This window comes from Scatophagus argus, chromosome 2 (assembly GCF_020382885.2).
Source record: "Scatophagus argus isolate fScaArg1 chromosome 2, fScaArg1.pri, whole genome shotgun sequence".
Classification (NCBI taxonomy): Eukaryota; Metazoa; Chordata; class Actinopteri; family Scatophagidae; genus Scatophagus; species Scatophagus argus.
Genome location: NC_058494.1, coordinates 18,232,807 through 18,252,737, shown reverse-complemented (window position 1 = coordinate 18,252,737; position 19,931 = coordinate 18,232,807). Strand labels below are relative to the sequence as shown.

General features: G+C 40.6%; 1 protein-coding gene and 1 long non-coding RNA gene across 9 annotated transcripts in view; both read left to right on the top strand.

Annotated features, from left to right (window-relative positions):
- The window catches only part of LOC124073327, a 103,362-nt gene extending 99,449 nt beyond the window's left edge, over positions 1-3,913 (top strand). For both annotated transcript variants that reach the window (XR_006845667.1, XR_006845666.1), the window contains one exon: positions 3,202-3,913. This is a non-coding gene — a long non-coding RNA (uncharacterized LOC124073327). The remainder of the gene's footprint in view (positions 1-3,201) is intronic.
- A 1,517-nt stretch (positions 3,914-5,430) lies between these two features.
- Positions 5,431-19,931, top strand: part of dclk2a (doublecortin-like kinase 2a) — a 38,912-nt gene continuing 24,411 nt past the window's right edge. For 5 of the 7 annotated variants that reach the window (XM_046415339.1, XM_046415306.1, XM_046415297.1 and 2 more), the window contains exons 1-2: positions 5,431-6,322; positions 10,954-11,291. In XM_046415339.1, coding sequence (XP_046271295.1) covers positions 5,917-6,322; positions 10,954-11,291 — 744 coding nt within the window. In that variant the 5' untranslated portion in view covers positions 5,431-5,916. The remainder of the gene's footprint in view (positions 6,323-10,953; positions 11,292-19,931) is intronic. The other 2 variants (XM_046415322.1, XM_046415331.1) reach the window with 1 other exon arrangement.

Genomic DNA, 19,931 nt, shown 5'->3' with positions numbered 1-19,931 from the left:
GATTTGATTCTTATTATACTGATGCATGCCTTTGTAGTCAATCTTAGGAAATCACCTGGAAAAACACAAGATGAGTATGTGTTTCTTTACCTCAAATGTGAAAACAAAATATTCCAATGGTATGGTTATTTATGCTGAAAAATAAAGCACCAGTTTGAAGGGAGCAGAGCAGCTACAGTGAAAGTAGGCGTAAGAGTCCCATCTACTGGTCAGACATGCAAAGTGGCGTTTAAAAGTTCTATTGTAATACAATAGTCAAACATAATATTACACCTTAGCTTTTTTAATCTCTAATTTTGAGAAATATTTGATGCATGATGTTTTTTTTACCTCTTTTTACTGGCATGTTTTCAACTTATTTTTGTCATCCATTTATTGTCAACAGACTACAAGTACATCGAACATGACAAAGCAAAAACTTTTTCCAAATGTTTTTGTTAGTTGCAGAAAATTAAATATTTCAAATATTTTTGAAAACTTTTACATTTTAAGACTAAATTTAGCCTCCAGACACATTTTTCGCCTCTAAGCAGAAACCCACCACCACACCCATCCCTTGATGTCTTGGTGCACTGACTTACGTAAGTAACTTGTAAAATAATGCTCGAATGGTGTCCCGTGACATTAACACAAACAACACTGTTATAACAATAGTGGCAATGATGTATTATAATGTGTAAAATAATACAACACACCAACATACTGTGCTAGATCTCTGAGCTGGATAACTACATTTTTTATTTTTTGTCCCTTATTTGGTCACGTTTTAAGGTCAGCCTTTACACAGGGGATTAATACTTCCCAGTTAACTTAACCTTCTTCTTCATCTCTCAAACTACACATGGTAATGCAGCCTCTACTCACTTACAACATCATGCCAGCTGACTTGCAAGCAATGCTACTGCTCTACCTTTAACTGAATGTGAGAGAATTGGGTCATTGTGGGAAAATGTGGCCCCTCAGACTCACTGCTGCCAAATGGTGTAAAACCTGAAGTGACCTGCTTTAATTCAATTTGTCTTAGTAGTGGAGTGCTAGGCTCATGTCTTCTAACCAAGCTGAAGCAGGCTCACTTCACTAGGCACCTGTAACACCCTTGTCTTTGATAATGCCCATTGAGAATGATTGCTTTTTGTCTACTTTATGGTTGTCATGCATGTTTCTGAAGAGAAATGCATGGAACTGTGCTTAATGTTTTATTTTTATTTTTGTAAATCTCTGAACTCCGAAGAACCATTGATTTATCCTCCACATCCACATTCACCAGTGACAATTTCATAGTTCTGACAAATGCCATTGGTCATAAACCTGAATATCGTGAAGGCCTGCGTATTTTTGCATTGTTTTTCCACATTAACCTCTGATAATTTCTGGATATCCTTTATGGTCCTAACTGAAGTAATCTGTGTACAAAGTTCGCCAGCTTTCATTCATATTATGACAAACATGAGACAAAAATTAAGTTAGATCAAATTGGACCTTTATTTGCCAACACTGACACCAAACCTGAAGGGTGATTTAGTTTTAACTTCACTTTATGCTTTGGAGATATGGAAATATTTGTTTATTTTTTTGTATACAGATATCAAACAGGAGCCAAAATTCCCTAAATTGTGTGCTTGGTGTTTGTACTGGTACTAAATGCTGCTAATTGGCTTTTGTCCCATGGGGTTTCTCTGACCCCATCTGAGACCTTATTATAGAGAAGGGGTTTGCATGTGCCTCTGATCCTGCAGCTGTGTTGTCTGAGGCAACAGCTTTTTGTAAAGTCTTCCAGTGCAAGTTGGTCCCAGGTGAGAAGTCAGACTGTGAGAACAGCATCTTCTGAAAAAGCAACCTTGCCAGGACTAGGCAGGCGAAGATTGGAGGGCACCATCTGGGGATTCTATAGGTGTGCTTAGGGACTTCAGTCTGCGGTTTGCTGACCTCAGGTGTTCATATGTCAAGCGGCTGAGAACAGAGTTGATGTGCTTTAAGTCTGAGGATGTGCTCTGTTATGGTGTTTAGGTTGGGGGTTGGGTGCAAGTTCCTGCCCCAACTGATGGATTTCAAGTATTTCAGGGTCTTGTTCACAATTGTGAGACTGACAGGCAAAATGCTGTGGCAACTGAAGTGATGTGGGCATTGTACAATTGTACATAGTGAAGATGAAGTGTGTGTGTGTGTGACAAGTGAGAAAAAGGAAATATTTGGGCCTTTCATTTACATTTAAATCTTAAACTTCTAAGTGATGGGTTTATATGCTACATATTATTTAGAATATTGTTGCACAGTTTTGTCATATCACTCCTAACAAATCACGTCGTTCTTAAACACAACAACAAACACAACAACAAACAGATAAACATTTTCGTTCATGTGAGTAGTCTTCGACCTTTTCGTTGCAGCTTCCGTAGCCACAGCTTCCACATCAACACTAGAGGGTGCTGGAGTATTTTTGTTTCTCTTTGATATTCACTAGGTTATGCAGAATTTAGTTTGAGCACGATCTCATGAAAACAAAACAGCATTTTATGGATTTCAGTGTGAATTAATGTACTTATACCTATGAATTAGTTAAATGACTGTGATATATTTATGTTGGACCTGTGTATTCACCATAGCTCTCTTTTGATTTATCTTTAAAAATCTGTGCACCAACTGGGGTTTAAAATGTTCATTGCAGTTATGACTGTGATGCCTTTGGGAGGGTCTTATTTCAGAGAGCTGTGCAGCACCGACCTTTCCTCAGTTGCTGCTTTTCCTCTCTCTTGACCTCTGACCCCAAGGAAATATCCTCATCTTTACTGACACATTAATCTAAAATTGTGTGAGGGTTTTGACACCTGGTGTCTGCCATGGTGCAGTATGCAGATATGCAGTACCTGAGCCAAGACACTACAATTCCAGTTCTCAAAAAGATCAGGTTATAAATTTATTAGGCATGTGATTCAGAAACAAACCGAGCTTTGCAACTGATCGCATGCTTTGTATTGTTTCCTTAAGAGTGGATTGTTTTGCTAAGTGATTTTCATATAAATGGCTGAGGAGAATTATTCCACAAATCCCTCATAAACTACATTATATTAGTAGCTTACCAAACATACCAGAGGAAACAGTCAGGGGAGGCTTAAGCCTTATTGCCAAGCTGATTGTGATTTTTATTTTAGAGAGGGGGGATTCTTGTCATTGAGGGATTTTCTGCTTTGTCATTCTGTACAGGATTTCCCTCTGCCGGGAGGAAGAGTAGGCCTGCTCCTATTTGCTTTCTACTGAGAGACTTCCTCCCTCAAAGGCTTCTCAAACAATGCATCCAACACAGCTGGCTTTCAATTTTAAGAATTCTTAAGATGTTGTTGGAAACATGCTGGTCATATTTAAATAGATTTGCATGGAATGAAAGAATTAATAGATTAATGAAACCTTGGCGAGCAGACAGAGAAGGTCACTTAAATAATTTTGTTTCTGTTCACTCAAAAGAAAAATTCTCTTCCTTAAAAAGACATTCTGTGATAACGTAAAAAGGGTCATTGCACCATCGAAATACAAGAACGCAACTTAACAATGTAGCTCTCACACCCTGGCTGCCATATCTTTTAAATTCTAAAAAAATCTAGTTTTTCCAGACCTATTGTGACTCTTTTTGTTCTGTTGATATTATGTGATATTAATTTCAATATTGTTCACATGGACCCTGAAAATACTAACTAACTCCTTATAGAAGGAAACTGGGATTCAAATGAAGATCCATGTCTACTGAAAAGTTACAATTGTTTGTCTTACGGTGTTGTTAAAGGTTTGTTTACATTAGCCATGTTTGTAAAAACAGGGTAAAGGTGGCTTGTATTTCAAAATCTGAACTATTCGCATATGCAAAATGCTGTTTATTTTTTTCATCTATGAGTGAACCATTATATATTAAAAAAAAAAAATACATGACAAAAATACTGATTGGCCTTCAAAAACTAGCTTGTCCCTAATTAGTGTTTATAAATTGTGACAAAGAAAAACTTATTAGTTTCTGTCTCTCTCACTTCAGGAATTAGGCTACTGTAGTTGAAAAGTGGGTTAACTCATCCCCACTTTGCCCATGCTACTGCTTGCCCTGCTTTCTGACAAGCTGCAGAGATGGTGTGGCTCAAGTCTGTGCTGTGCTGTGCTGTGCCAGGTGGTGACACACAAGGTAAGAGCCTGGCAGGGAATAATGGTGAGGAACCCACCAGGTGGTGAGTAAAACTGGCATTGCCCTGCAGAATCCAGGCTTACTATTTGGCAGTCCTAGAGAGTCCATCTTATTTGCTGCACTCTGCACCACATACTATATTCATGTCCTAAGGGATAAACCCAGCGGTCCGTCTATGTCTATCTCTATGTGTGTGATATGCTGTATGTATATGCATCTATTTTTGTCTTTAACCTATGTAGGCTTCAGATCAATAAATCACTTAATCTAGCAATTTATCATCTCTGAGTGCAATTTGTCTTGTCAACTTTCTGTTCAAAAATCAATTTTTAGTGTAGGGCGGGCTTATAAAATTTTCTTTAGCATGTGAGCATGGGAGACGTGCATGAAAAAAATAACTAGGCTGAATAAATTGATGAGTAGGCCCAACTACTACTCTTGAATTTCCCTCAGGATCAATAAAGTATCTATCTATCTATCTATCTATCTATCTATCTATCTATCTACTTCCAAGTAAATAAATAAATAATATAAATATTTCTGTCATTCTTTGTATTTCAAATATTCGGTCACCAAGTTGCTTTCAGCTGAGCATCCTGTTGTTAGCACTTGAGGTTCAATTGACAATGTTACATCCACCGTTCTGCAAGCTTTGTGTCTAAACAAATACAGAGTGACATCTTTTAAAGTCCTGATTGTTGATTTGTTAATCTAAATTTTCTGTGATCACTTAACTGCTAACCACCATCCATTTCAACTAGCAAGCTCTCTGAGGTTGCTAACACCATATATAGCTGACAGTGAAGTTAAATTTGTGTTCGACAAGCTGTTACTTATTTTACTCATTTTATTTCTATGTTTATTTTTATGTCTATGTGCACGTTTATTAGATTAAATAAATTAAATACATTGAATTTCAATCAATCAATAAAGCATCTATCTATCTATCTATCTATACTGCCTGGGGTTTCAATTTTAATCTTTCAATGATGATATCTTCCTGGCATTAGGGACAATGAAATTAGCTTAAGCTAATTACTATAGCTAACATTAGTATGTTTTGTGAATCTTAATTAATAATAATAATCTGCAATCAATAAAAACTATGCAGCCTAGTATCTTTACAGTTTCAACACGTTTTAGTCATGAGTAGCCTATAAACTTGATTGTTTCCTGGCCAATTGAACAATGAACAATAGAGAGCATTAGGACCCTGAGGCGGGGAGGCCCCGCCCCCCCCTCTTCTTCTATTATCCACCGATTTGACAGCTTGTGCGACCGACCAGTCACAGAAAGGATGTGAAGTTGGAAAGGAGGCGACTTGCGGTTTTTGGTGCTGTGCGCCCAACTCAACTGAGGTTACTTAGTTATTGGAAAGCCAACGGCAGGTAAACTGCGATGTCTGGCAAACACAGCTGCTCTTTATTCTACACGTTTTTAACCGGATGATCCCGAGTTGGCGTTTGGTTTAGTCTACAGCTCCTGCTTTGTTTAGTAGGCAGACGTATCAGCTCGAGGGTGGGATTCATTTCTTGCGGACTTTAAGATTGTTTCGTATTTGGGGTGCCGTGTTTCAAGTTGTAACGAGAGGCCGGTGCAGCAAGTAGTCAAACTGGACTGTGGAGGCTGGACACTCGCACGTGTTCCTCCTTTCTCCGGCTGCGCACGCACCGTTCATTCAGCTCTCTGTGGATAAAAAGTTGTCTTTCTGTTCGGGATTTTGATTAAAACTGGAAGAGAAAGAGGCAGACAACATGTCGCTGAGCAGAAGTATTGAATTTGAACACTTCGAGGAACGAGAGAAGCCCCATCGGACCCCGAGAACCAACTCGGTCTCCGGGTCCCAGTCAGGGTCCAAAGGCAACGGTCTGGTCCCCAGCCCGGCGCACAGTGCGCACTGTAGTTTCTACCGCACACGCACTCTTCAGTCCCTCACGTCCGAGAAGAAAGCCAGAAAAGTACGGTTCTACCGCAATGGAGACAAATATTTTAAAGGCCTGGTGTATGCCGTGTCTAACGACCGGTTCAGGTCTCTGGATGCTCTGCTCATGGAGCTCACGCGGTCCCTGTCGGACAACGTCAACCTTCCTCAAGGAGTCCGGACGTTATACGCTTTGGATGGAGGCAGGAAGATCACCAGCCTGGATGAGTTGGTGGAGGGTAAGGGCGATGATGTGTGCAACAGCTACGCCATGTGACCACATGAAAGAAAGGGCCTCAACACTTGATTATATTGATGATAGATAATGTGTTAGTGATTCAAACATGCAATTGATTTTATAAAAGCTAGTTTTGCCCTGAGCATCCGCTAAATGGCCCATGCACATATATGCGGACAGACTATGCCAGAAGTTTAAAAGGTCACTCAGAACATATTCATATTTCAAGGACTGGCACTTGATGCTGTCTGCTTAGTGTATTTAATGTCCGTGTTGCCAGTTTGGAAAATTGTCTTTGCAAAAGGTTGCTATGACATCAGTGCTCCTTTTGTGCTGAGATCTACTTTAATACATTCATTTATCCCTGAAGAGTACAGTATAATGACTGCAATGCAGGGCTTCCTTGGCATCATACACATCATTTGCATCATTGACATAACTGTTCTGACATATTTGCCCCAGTGTCACACAGGCAGACCCCTCCTCAGTGCAGCTTTGCTTCCATACAGGCTTATGCTAATGTACATCAGTGTCCATTGATGTCAGCTGGACCCTTTCTTTCACTCTCTCACTCCCTCTTTAGTATCTATTAGTGAGTTGTTTGTGTAGGCTTGAAGGTACTTTGTTTACCTCCAAGTGCTGTCTTGTGTAGGAAATGAACGTGTGATGAATATGTATGTTGTTGTAGGGTCCATTTGTGGTCCGTTGGCTGTTAAAGTCTTTTAAAATGGTCTTACCCTTGGGGCTTGAAAGATGGAAGCTTCCCTGTCCCCAGCCAGTTTCTTTTCATTGCCTTCTTCCAGAGGGATTGGTTTTAATACAAAATGGGTTCAAATAAATGTAGTAAAAGTTCTGAAAGAGATATGTTGAAAGCACAGGTGCACAATTAGTCATTTGGCATTAGTCTCCAAACAGGTTTAGCTGGATGCATTACTATATTATTTTTGAAAAGATGTTTAAAAAAAACAATATGGCGAAAAGCAGTCCCATACTGCAGACACAGAAGGCACATTTGTGCCTAGCCTTTCACTTTCCTGCAGTGTTATTGGCCCTGCAGGGACAGTGACCTCTCAGTAATAAGTTAATCTTCATGTTCAGCCCCAGGGTGTGCCGGCCTGTACTGTGATTTGCCTGCAATCCTCTTTAACACGAGAGGTTACTGCTCTGCCACATGCACTCAGGATCCACTGACCTCGTACTTCAGTCATTATTCTCATATACTTGTCTATTTTCATCTCACATCCTCCTAAAACTTTGGACACTGTACTACACTAATTTCCTATGCCCTGTCCCCTGAGTGACTGAGGAAGATGTAGGCCAGAGCCTGATCTGAATTCTGTGGCATCACTAGTTTGGCAGTTTGTGCAAAAGTTGTTTTGGTGCACTGGATGTGGAACAGAGCACTCTGCTACTGCACTTCTGCACTGATATGAACAGGACATTGTTGCTGAATGAATGAATGAATATCCTGGGTATACAACTGACTGTTTTGAAAGCTTCAAGTCTGACTTGGCACATGATAATATTAAAACCAAATTTACTGGAGATGTAGTCTTGTCAGGAAAAGGCGACGAATATAGCATTTCCTTTATGGCCCTTAAAGCATTAGGAAATTACCTTTAAAACCATCAGCAACAATGTCTTTTCTGGGGACAGTGTCTTAGTTGCTCATTGTTCACCCTCATTCCAAAAGGATAAAAAATTCTAATAATCCTGAGTAAGTTGTGTCTGGAAGTTTCCATTCATATTGAGTTTTCATTGTAAGAATTAGATTTCTTAAATACTGTGAGCACCTCCATTGAAATTACACTATCCAATTGTGTTGCTGTAGTGGCGAAAGTCTAAAGAGTCAGATATTTTAAAAACCTTAAGAAATAAAACAAGCTGCCTGCGTGGCTCAGTAACATGAGGGATGAGTGGGAAAAGATCTTCTTGTGATTTGGGTAAACTCAGACGAGATGCACTGCAGGTTGGTTGAGCACCAGTGTCTTATCCTCTTTTGCTCATCCATCTAATCGGCAGAATGAGGGAACAGTACAGAACGTTGCTGCACAGCTCAGCAGTCTGCCTCCATTGACTGAGACCCTGCTGGGGCTCTTTTGTGTGGAAACCCAGTAAGCACCATTCACACATGTGGCCCTTATGGCTGGATGGGATTACTGAGCCAACCAGTCAACTTTTATATGGTTTTTCCCATAGTGGGGGAGGTAGTTGCACCAAGCCATATCATGAAAGGCTGCCAGTTGTGATTGCTATTCCATTGCACAGCTCAGCAAGGTTAGGTTGTTTACCCTATTGACATGTTGGAGGTGTCGTCCTTGTTGCCAGCAATCCTTTTCAGCTCCCTGTTCCCGTTTGTACTATTCCTCATTAGAATATTTAAAGCTGATCTGTAGATTTGCAACGAGTAGTCGATTAATTGAAATGCCAATCGGATGAAGAAAGTTAGTTGCCGACCGTTTCGATACTGGATTAATTGTCCTGATCATTTTCAAGCAAAATGTCAAATATTTGCAGGTTCTTACTTGTAAGATTTCCCAATTTAACACCCTATTGAACTGCTGAGAAAAGCTACAAGTAGCAGATGCTAAACTGGGTTTAAGAAGAGCTTTGTAGTTTACTACGTGAATAAGTGAGTGTGCGTAACATGCTGACATAAGAGTTCTAGCTGTGATGATGGCAAGTGTGCAAGCCAAGGACCTTCTTCGCACCAACTGGCAAAATAAGTCTTTCAAGGTTGGAAGTGGACAAATATACGAAGGCATGACAACATCAGAAATGTTGTGTATTTTATAGTGTTGTTGAATTCCTGATGTAATCAGCCGCAATGTGGAATGAGTGCTGGGTGGCTGAAAATGGAAATGTCAGCTTACTTATCACAGCCCTAAGGAACCCCAACCTTTTCTGAACTTCAGTGCTCTTGAGGTTTCTTCACGAGGTTTCTTCAAGGGGTAAATGTTAATAATGCGAACTCATGCTTTAATGGATAAACTTCTTGCTCTTCTCTCTGGAGGGGGGAAAAAAAAACACTAATACAAGTTTCTCCACTGCAAGTGCAGTCATTAGAGAGGTACTTCAGTGAGTTACAGTAGTACTGCACTTTCATTAAGTCAGGGTACTCACAGGGGACTGTCCCTGTTGAACTCTTGAAGCTGAATTTAATACCAACTTTTAGAATGAAAATACTCACTAAATACTCATCGAAAATAAAAAGGAGTTCTGTTTCACATCATTTAATTCCAATAATCTTGGCTGGCTCCAGGCTGACACTCAGCTGCATCATGAATGTGAATGCTTTATTGATAGATGAGGTTGTTTCTTGGTGGAAAAACCACCAGGAAATCAACACATTTGACAGTTATAGTACAAATTTTGCTTAGTAAAAGATAGACCATCAAATGTATGCCTGAAACACTTCCTTTTACTACAGTGTTGAATATTATGTCAGCAAAACATTGGACCATACATGCTGGTAATATCATTGGATCACGGGAGGTCACTTCATTGGTGGTTTTCAGATTTCCTTAATAGCATCAGTTTTATGTTTCCTATTTAGTGCCATTGTTTGGGTTTTGGATTAGTGGCAGCTGTGTGGCCACTGCAGTAAAAGCTGGCGGACTGGTTAGACAGCTCTGTTAAGGTTGACCTCATCTGTCGTCCACATGAGGACAGCAGCCAGCGGAGGGGGACTGGGCCTCCCTTCTCGTCACTGATGGACGTCGCACCTGAGCTCTCTGCACCTCAGGGAATAGACTTGTCACCAGTCACCATCTGAGGGCATTTCAGTGTTCTGCCACTGTCCCCCAGATAAATGACAGCCCCAGTTTTATTTTGTTTTAGTTTTCAGCCGTCGCCCAGTCCCCCCAGCTGTGGCCTAGCCTTTCAATTAGTCTTTGGCTAATTGCAAGCTTAATAAAACCAGGTATCATGGGACACACTCTCTCATATGGCCTTCTTAGACTGCACCTCGATTCTGTCTTGACACACATCAGATCGCTAAAAACTTGTTTGGATTTGATTTTCAGTCAAAATGAATTGTTTACCAAAAGATACTGAAAGATCTGTATTGTCTTGTAAATATCCAGAACAGAAATTACAGTGAAGTCATACACATGTGAAGTCTGTAATATCTTTTGTGTATCACAGTGTCTGTGATGCTGAGAGAAACCTACGTGCTTGTGGACGCTTAAATACTTTTGTGACCAGTGTAGCATGAAACAGAATGTTACTTTTTCTCTCTCTCGCTCAGTGTTGAATTTCACATCCAACACTCGGCCTTCACCACCAGACATTCTTGCTGTGGTTTTCATTTACCAGCCAAGCCCCTGTACGTGTCACATGACTTCGTTCTTTGGAGGAAACATTTGCGTGTTAACTGTTCGAATGGAATGCCGGCAGATAAAACAAAATGCTTTGGAGGAAGTCCAGTGCAGCAGCTCAACAATGAGAGAGGACAATGTTACACTGGCCTGGCCTCTGAACGTGCCTTTTTGTTTCAGCTGAGGAATGTTAACTCTTTGTTGGTCAGCTGTTTCATCTAATGCGGACACAATGTTTTATGGTGCATTCAATACTTGTGTGTGTGCCAGAGAGTTGTGTTTTGACTGGCGACCCACTGATTTCTTTCTCCAGGCGAGAGTTATGTGTGTGCCTCCAATGAGCCCTTCCGACGTGTGGACTACACCAAGAACGTCAACCCCAACTGGTCAGTAGGCATCAAGTCCGGCACATCTCGCTCACTCTCCTCTCTCATCCCGCTGAAGAGTGAGCTGCAGCGCGAGTCCAAGGACTTCATCAAACCCAAGCTGGTCACGGTCATCCGCAGCGGCGTGAAACCCCGCAAAGCGGTCCGGATACTTCTCAATAAGAAGACGGCACACTCCTTTGAGCAGGTGCTCACTGACATCACAGATGCTATCAAGTTGGACTCTGGAGCAGTGAGGAGACTGTACACCTTGGAGGGCAAGCAGGTGAGTCTTTCATGATGCATACTTGTATTAGTTTGAAAGGTTGAGCAAACTCATGCAAAACCAGCCAATGGACGAAGGTATACATGTTCTTGCAGTATCCACAAACTCGCTGACTAAAGTGACGTAGCATGACAGTTGAGGGGGGGTTTAACTGTATTGTGTTCAGCGACAAGAGATTGGATGATGTGCATATGAAAACCAGATGGAACTGCTGGGCTGAGCTTTTTAGCTAAGGGTTTTTATCTCCAAAAACCACAATGATTTATAGGCTTCAGCTGTGTCAGCAGTCTAGGTAATTACATTCTGTTTAATCATCCATACATAATTACATGCCACAATTATTTCAACAAAGCGATCATATGGCCTTTTGCCATATCCGTCAGCATGGTTTCCTCCCTACTTCATCCACCCCTGTTAAGCCACGCGAGACTGTTTTTGCTATAATCCTATCCATCTGGGACACATATTTAGTAACATTTCCACCTGAAAGCCTCATTGAGGGTCCCTGGAGTTATGAGATGATGTGAGCTCGAGCACACGTTGCCCCTAATCAAAAAGGTTTATACAACACTGTCTCACCTGGGAGAGATGATTTTTATTAGCTATAATGTTTAATTATGATTTGACAGAATGATTTAACTTTAAATGAGTAAAGCATGTTAACGACTTTACACTTCTAAACATTACAATAAAAAGTCAAGTTTTTGTGGGCTTGTGTGAGGGTCAAACTACTACTCACATTGTAAGTGCTTAAAAGTTAACCCTAAAGAATGAGACCAGACGTAACTAAACTGATGTGACTGTCACCTGTTGTGAAAGTTTAACCAAAGACACTAAACAGACCCCAGGCTGATGAGAGACTGACGATTTAAGGTTGTGTAAATTTCTGGCAAGAATATGGAATGCAAACATGAATGACTTTGATTAGATGAGGAAATAATCATATTGATCAAGACAGGATGTTTTGTTCAAGCGAAAGCAGAAAGACTACATTATTCAGAGCTTAAAGTCATAACTAAGGATTGTATTCATATTTTAGGAAGCTGGCCTGAAATGACTTCTGATTTGTTTTACCTCAGACGCATTGAACTGTGACACACTTCACGCCACTGAAACATTTCTGAAAACAGCTCATGCTGATTTAGTGAGTGAATTACAGAGCTAATTTGTCTGTTTATTGTTAATGGCACAGCAAAAGCACAGGGTTATGATGTCAACAAATGTCAGAAGACATAAATGGAAAAAAATATGGAATTCATATGTATAAACAGAAGTCTTCCATTGCCACTAAAGTGAAAATTGATCTAATTTTCTTTTTCCGAAAGACTGCGCTACAGTCAGATCTGTGTGTGCTTTGGTTACTTGTAGGAGACCCTCTTTGCTATGCTTTCCTGCAAACGCAACAGTAACGGCACAAACAATGTTCCTTTATGAAATCAAGGCTTGAACGTTGTTTCATTTTCTGATGGATTGAACTGCTTTTTATTATTGTTAAAATACCCTAATTTCATAATTGATAAGCTGACTTTCCTGTGTCTGTCAAATGTTCAGACTGAGAAGTCTGACAAGCACCAAATCGTCTGACGTTTGCTTCCTGTGAGCTGACGGGAAACTTTCTAGGATGGACAGACCAGACAAATGACTCATGAGAATAGTGATCACCTCTGACAGTGCCAGCTCAGCATCCTTTCTGTCAAGAGCACAGCACGGTTTCCAGTGACCTGGTTAGCTCATATAATAGTATACAGTCTATTCTCTTATTCATTTACATTATCTTCCTGTGGCAGATGGTCTAGAAATTCATGTCTGACTTGGGGATGTGATGGGAAGTGGAGAACAGATGAATAAGCCTTTTGCTAATCAACAGCTAGCCGTCCCGCTAATCAGTTTTCTTTTTTCTGTGTACTTCTATCAAAAGTTTTCATCCTTGTTTAAAGTTACCAGGGTTGGGTGGGTAGACAGGCTTTTACACAGTTGAGATGGTAAATAATGTTGGGGACTGTTATGTTTGGAAAAAAAACATGGTACTAAAGTTAAATATTGCCCAATAAATGCATCGTTCACAGCTGCGCATATGAATACTGATTCTCCACTGCGATTAGCTCAGTATCATATCTGTGACGCAGAGCCTTGATGTGTCTCTGTTTCCATTTCTGAGTAGATTCCAAGAAGATGATCAGCCACACAGACCAACTGCTTTTTCCAGACATGTCACTCTATGGATTGCCACAAGGACCGGTGCATTAGACTCATTAGACTCACTTGGAGTACATTAAAATACCGTTTAATACACTAATTCTGTTGCTTATGATGCATTTACGTCCACCCTGTTCAGTACATGTTATGTTTGTTTATGTTGAAAGTTGACAATTTGATTGATCATTTGATGTGAGAAGAGGCTGGCATATAATTGGACTGACTGAGAGGGAGAAGCCTACTTGTAACCTTCTTTTTTCCAGACAGGCAGCTAAAGTCTTCCAGACTGTGGTGGTTTAAGTCTCTGTGAAGTTAACGTTTGCAAAAAAGGGTCCTGTCTCATAAACATGAAATTCTGTCCCCGTCTTACTGTTCTGTGACTGATGATGGATGTCAAATCAACCATCGACTCCACAGAAATACATGGTAGAATGAATTCAGTGGGTGATTTCTCTGTAGCTGTTTGTATTTTAAATACATACATTTGTCATTATTAGTCGTGATTTAGGACTTGCACTACACAGTCTCTTTCAATTCAATCCAGTTTATTTATATAGCACCGAATCACAACAGAAGTGATCTCATGACACTTTACGAACAGAGCAGCTCTAGATCATATTATACATTACATGTGTCACATTACATGTGTCATGCTCACGTGTCTGTCACTTTAGCTTCCTTTGATATTCCCCTCAGAGTTTTTAAGGATAAACACATCAACCATCAGTTACAGGAGTCTTTTTCAATAGATGATTCATTCTCTCTGCTGGAGCAGAAATCCGTCAGTTCATCTATCATGTACGAAAGCACGGTAGATACAGCCAACCTCATATGGTACATCATATAGAAATCCTGTCAGAACAAGCCTTTGTGAGATGTTTACAAGCACTCCAGTTGTCTGCTTGTCAAGGAAGCTACAGTCAGACAATGAAAGCACTGTTTTAGATGTGTCAGTATCAAACTAGGAACATTAAGCTTCATTCACGTTGACATTTCTTTCAGTGGTATTCTGTACTTAAACAGCATCTTTATTGGCACATCAGTCTAATTTAGTTTTTGGCAAATCAAATTATGTTCTAGTTTTACAGCGCTCAGGTTTTCTGAGTAAAACACAGCCTGTGCCGTTCAGTCTACATTGATTTTATTGAATTCCGCGTCATGTAACCCATGACTTGATAATTACTGTGCACTCAAAGAAATGCAATCATTTCTGCAGCAAATTCATAGTTTGATCACCTAACATCTGTCTGTGCAACAAACTCATAGCAGCAACAGCAGCCAGACATTGGAAAGACAACTAATTTGCCATAATGTCTGAGTCTTAAAAAAGGACTGTTTGCTTGAGACTTGTCTTACTCTCTTGCCTTCAACAGGACTCCCTCAGAATTAAATTAAGAGTCTAATTCAGAGGTTTAACCCATTCAGTATGTAACCTGATCCTGAGACCAGAGTTGGACACCTGACAGTATTCATAGTATAAAATAAGGCGCTTCAGTTTGAATCTCCATAGTTTGAAAGTGCAAAGTTCCCAGTGCAAAATTGTTGGGCCTGACAACATAATCTTCTTCTTCTAATGAAGTGACTCTTAGTGTATAGAAAAGCACTGGCTTTATTGCTTTCATGTTCTCTCCTCTCCACCTTCTCTTCCCTTCCTCTGCACCACTCTGTTTGAAGAGGAGGTAGAACTCACCCAGACCAAACACATCTCAGTAATCTGACAGCTTGACTTTGCTTGGAGCCCTCTGTCATGCAGCCTCTCGACCCTGATAAGCCTCTTTTCACATCCTGATTGGTGCCGCACTGGTGGGTAGACAAACTAAAGGCACCTTCCTCCACATCATGGCTTACCCTGTGAGGATCACGAATCTCCACTAACACTACTGTAACATGAGCTACAAAAATCTGTCCTGTTGCAGTGATAAGACATTTTTCTGCTTGTCTAATGGATATTTGAGTTGTTTATTTAGCGAAGGAAGGAACACTTAAGTTTATCTGGAAGATTCAAAAGCACCACATTTGGGTATACATGGACAAAGTGATATGCACCCATAACCAATAAAGGCCAAAGGACGGTACTGTACTGCTTCAGACCAGAAGATCGATTGCAGTTTCAGGTTCCAGAGTGTAAGTGGCATACAGCACACTAGACTTGAGCCATCAAAGATAAGTTACGCTGAAAGTTTTTAAATTTCCCCTTTAATATTGTTTCCCATTTATATCAAGCATAGACTGGTTAACTTATCGCTGAATGGATTTTACAGCAGCTGTGGTCTGAGATCTTAAACATGTCAGAAATGCATTATGTTGAAAGTCAGGTTTATAAATATGTAAATCTCTGTATTCCCCCGGATTTACACAATATACATTCACACAGACAAATATATTCACAAATTGCATATGGTCTCCACCTTTCCTGTGAAGCTGTCTTATAAATGAATCAATCCCAATCTTATAAATGATCTCACTGACATACTGAGTAGTTTTCATCTTGCACCATCTTACTTATCCCAGATATTGTTCAAAAGTTTTACTTTTCAGTACTAAAAAGTGAGACCCTTCACTCAGTCACTCATACACCCGTAAACACACACACACGCACAAATGCTCCAAATGCCTTCCAGCAGCATCCTGCCATCTGCTCCTTCAAAATCAAATCACAGGTCCCAGCCACCCGGTCTGCAGGCACTGCAGCCCCCACTGATGTACAGACACACACAAACACACCCACACACACGCACTCAGGACCCCCCCCACGACTCTGGCCACCGCCGGATAATTAGACCTACAAGCTGGAAGAGAGGGTTAAAGTGCAGCTGTCAGGTGTGTGTGTGTGTGTGTGTTTAGGGACATGCATGTGTGAGTGAGTGTGCTTACAAAATACATCTCTGTGCGCTCTCCCTCCTCGATTCAAAGCTGCTCTTCAGACTGAATGTTAATTGTAGATCTTGGTTATCAGGGCCAACAGAATCAGCTGCTGCTTTTGAGAGAAACCCCTGTTTTACATCTCAAAGCTGACTGGGCAGGCAGAAAATAAGATTTCTCTGTTTTTTTTATTGTTCCGTCAAAGCATTCATTAATTTCAGGGAGCAGTTAGCAGCCCAGCACTTGCTAAGTTTTTTTTTTATGCACCAGTCATTTAGAAAAGATTTCAAAGAACTATAGAAATGATGACAAAGAATAGAGGGTCCAGACGAAGAAAGAGAGTTCAAACCTCTGCCTCTGTTCTGTCCTTGCTACCAAGCATTTCTGCAAATCGATTTTATATTCAGCTTTCAGGTAAACGATCCCTTTAAGTTTCGAGAATGTCGTTTTGGACACACTGAGTGTTTGATAGAGACAGGTACAGAGAGGATGCAACGCTGATGACTGTTTGACCTGGTCTGTATTTGAATGGCAGCATTGGGTTTATGGATGCCTCTGGCTGCCACCACCATATCTAAATCCAATGTCTGCCCCATTAAGAGAAAGTCTGTGTGCAGTTTTGGAAAAGCTGGGTGCAGTCCAGGGTTTCTCTCTGCCTTTTACCCAATGTAGCCTTCAGCCCTCTGTGGCCCTGACACATGATAAGTGAGAAATGATCAGTCAGCGGAAGGTACTGCTATTAAAACAGTAGCGATCGATATGTCACATGATGACAAGCGGAAATTACATTTTTCCATTGATGCACATGGATGCTAGAAGTGAATAGTCGATCATTGCATTTGATCTGGAAAACAATTACTTGCAAACTTGTAGTAGTAGTAGTAGTAGAGGTAAGGACGACAGAGAGGTGAAATGTCTTCAAGAATCCATGACTGAGTCCAGCTGTCCTTTGTGAATAACCATGACTTGGATAACTGAGAATCTTCACAGTTTTTACCCACGTATTTAAATTGAAAAAAAAAAGAAATATTCATCCAAGCATATAATAATCCTGAACACAGTTTCAGTATTACTTTCTTTTAATTTCATTTGCTTCTAGCATATTTATCGTAAATCCAAACAAATGAAGTTAGTTCTCAAAGATCTTCCAAGTGTTCAAACCCTTTCTGAATGAAGTGTTTGTTTCATACACTGTCATTTAACAGCCATATGTCGTATGCATATATTCTACACGGAGCCTTCTTAGATTCAGTTTACATTTCACTTACATGTCATCCATCTGCATAAACATAAAGGATTACATTGTGTTTACTTCAGCTTGTTCTAGCTGCAGCACACAGTATTCCTGCCTCCGAGATGTTTTGAAGACGAAGTATGTCCGATAAGTTCAGCGTTATTCGTCTCTGTCCAGAAATGTCTGCCAAAGAAATCCTGAAATACATTTGCCTTTCACGATCCTTTACACTCAGTGATGTTATCAGGAGGACAGTCAGTCTGCCCATTAAAGCAGGGGCCAGAAACAGACTTAGACTGCTGAGCACCAAGGGCTCAAATGCTTGTCTCGGTCAAATCCATGCAAGCCTTTTCGGTACACAAAACAAACTGAGGAATGAGAACAAAGATGGAACTCAGTACTGATAACTAGACACTCTGATGAGATGTCAATTTTGTTTACATCACTGTAGTAGTTAAGTGTAATGTTTCCTCCTTAAGTAATGTTGGTTTTTGAATGAAATTCATGCCGTTTCAGTTGCTTAAACTCAGGGATGGATACATTTTCCTTCTTCTCTTTCTTTCTTGCACATGTTTCTGTCTGATATTCTTAGAGGCGAGTGCATCGGTGCTTCTGCATTCATAAAGCGTGCATAACAACAGCTGAAGGTCACTCACGGGTCTCAGCACTGCAGCACTTTATCAGGGCACAAAGAATGTGACACCATGCTGGGGAGAGGCAGTGGGCAGGAGAACCAGGACCGCTCCCAGCAAACTCCATTTAAAAATGCGCATTTTTTTTTCTTTCTTATCATGTGTTGCTTTCTACAGATGACAGGTCAACACATACATAAACAAACAAGAACAATTATGACGACAAATCAGTGAAACCGTTAAAAAAATAGTATAAAATTAAAGGTTAATAAGAAGTGAGTAGATGGAGAGGAGAGGAGATGAAAATGACAATAAAGATTCTGTCGGTACCCTGAAGGCAACATTGAAATTTTGAGATTTCCTTACTCTCTGTCAGATTCCAAACATTTAACGTATTACATTATTGGTGAATATGGAAAAAGTATTCGCTCTTACCAAAGATGGACCGACTTTGTAACGACCGCCTCATCCTGTCCCTTTTAAGTTAAATATTCTTCAAATTTCTGAGAGAAAGTTGCCCTCAGCAGCTTTGTGAAAGATCTTAGCTTGGAACATTAAGTAGCGTGTGCAGTCGAAGTACTCGTAGTAGAGGTTAAGATTACTATTGCGAGCACGTGAAATGTTTGATCACCAACATGTCATTAAGGTAACAGCAAGCCAGGTCACAGCACACTTTTGCTGGGTTTTTGGAGCACTGACATGCATATGAGAGGCATGAGGATTTCAATTAGCACGTTGCCGGATGCACTGTGGCAACATTTCACACGCTCTCGCTGCAGTACTCTAAACCATCCCGGGCTTTACAGTACATGTGTTAGCAGGGACGAGCTGCTCTGCTGTCTTGTGCCAATAGTTAATGGATTTGCAGTCATTAAGGTGTATGAATTCTGCTCACCCTGTTATCATATGGATGGGGATGATATCATTTACACGCCCCTCTGGCCGGACAGTGAAACACACTGACCGTTAAAGACAGATTAATAAAACTGTCTCCCTCTTTTAGACAGGCTGGGGTCAAGGCCACACGAGGATTCCATCTGACTGTCAGACATGAGCTTGTTTTCAGGGCCAAGTCTGGATTAAACACCACCATTTAGGTCAGCAGCCATGAAATTTGCATGCTCACCTATTGTTCTGTACTGTCATTAGCATACGGCACCGTTTCACACCAGTGCACTGACACCGTTCAACCAGAAATATTCTCAGCTTCGTCCAGTGGTTTGCTTTTGTTTATTCTTGGCTCCCAGATGAATCACGAATACGGTCTGAATGGCTAGCTGTGTTTGGTAATGTTGCAAGTCATGGAAAATACTTCTTGCCTGGTCCTGCAATCCGTATCCAAAAGGTAATCCACACCCTCCAGTGTGGTTACTGATGTCCTTTTCAGGGTCTAAGATGAACGGGGGAGTATTGTCTGTTATAATATAAAGCCTTTTATAACCTGATTTATGGTTTTATTAAAAGACGTGACCAATTAAGAGCTTGACAGTAAAAGATTAAATCAGTCAAAAAGATGAGGCCTCAGTGTAACATGGTCACTGGCCTTTGGCGATAAAAACCTGCAAATCCAGAATCCCCCTCTCTTGTCCTAGCAGATGGCACACACTCACACACACACACACACACACACACACACACAGATATCAGTGCCATCAGTGCTTTCCCCCAGTCTCGGTTGGCAATACAAACTCACTTTATTGTGTTTATAAAGCAAAA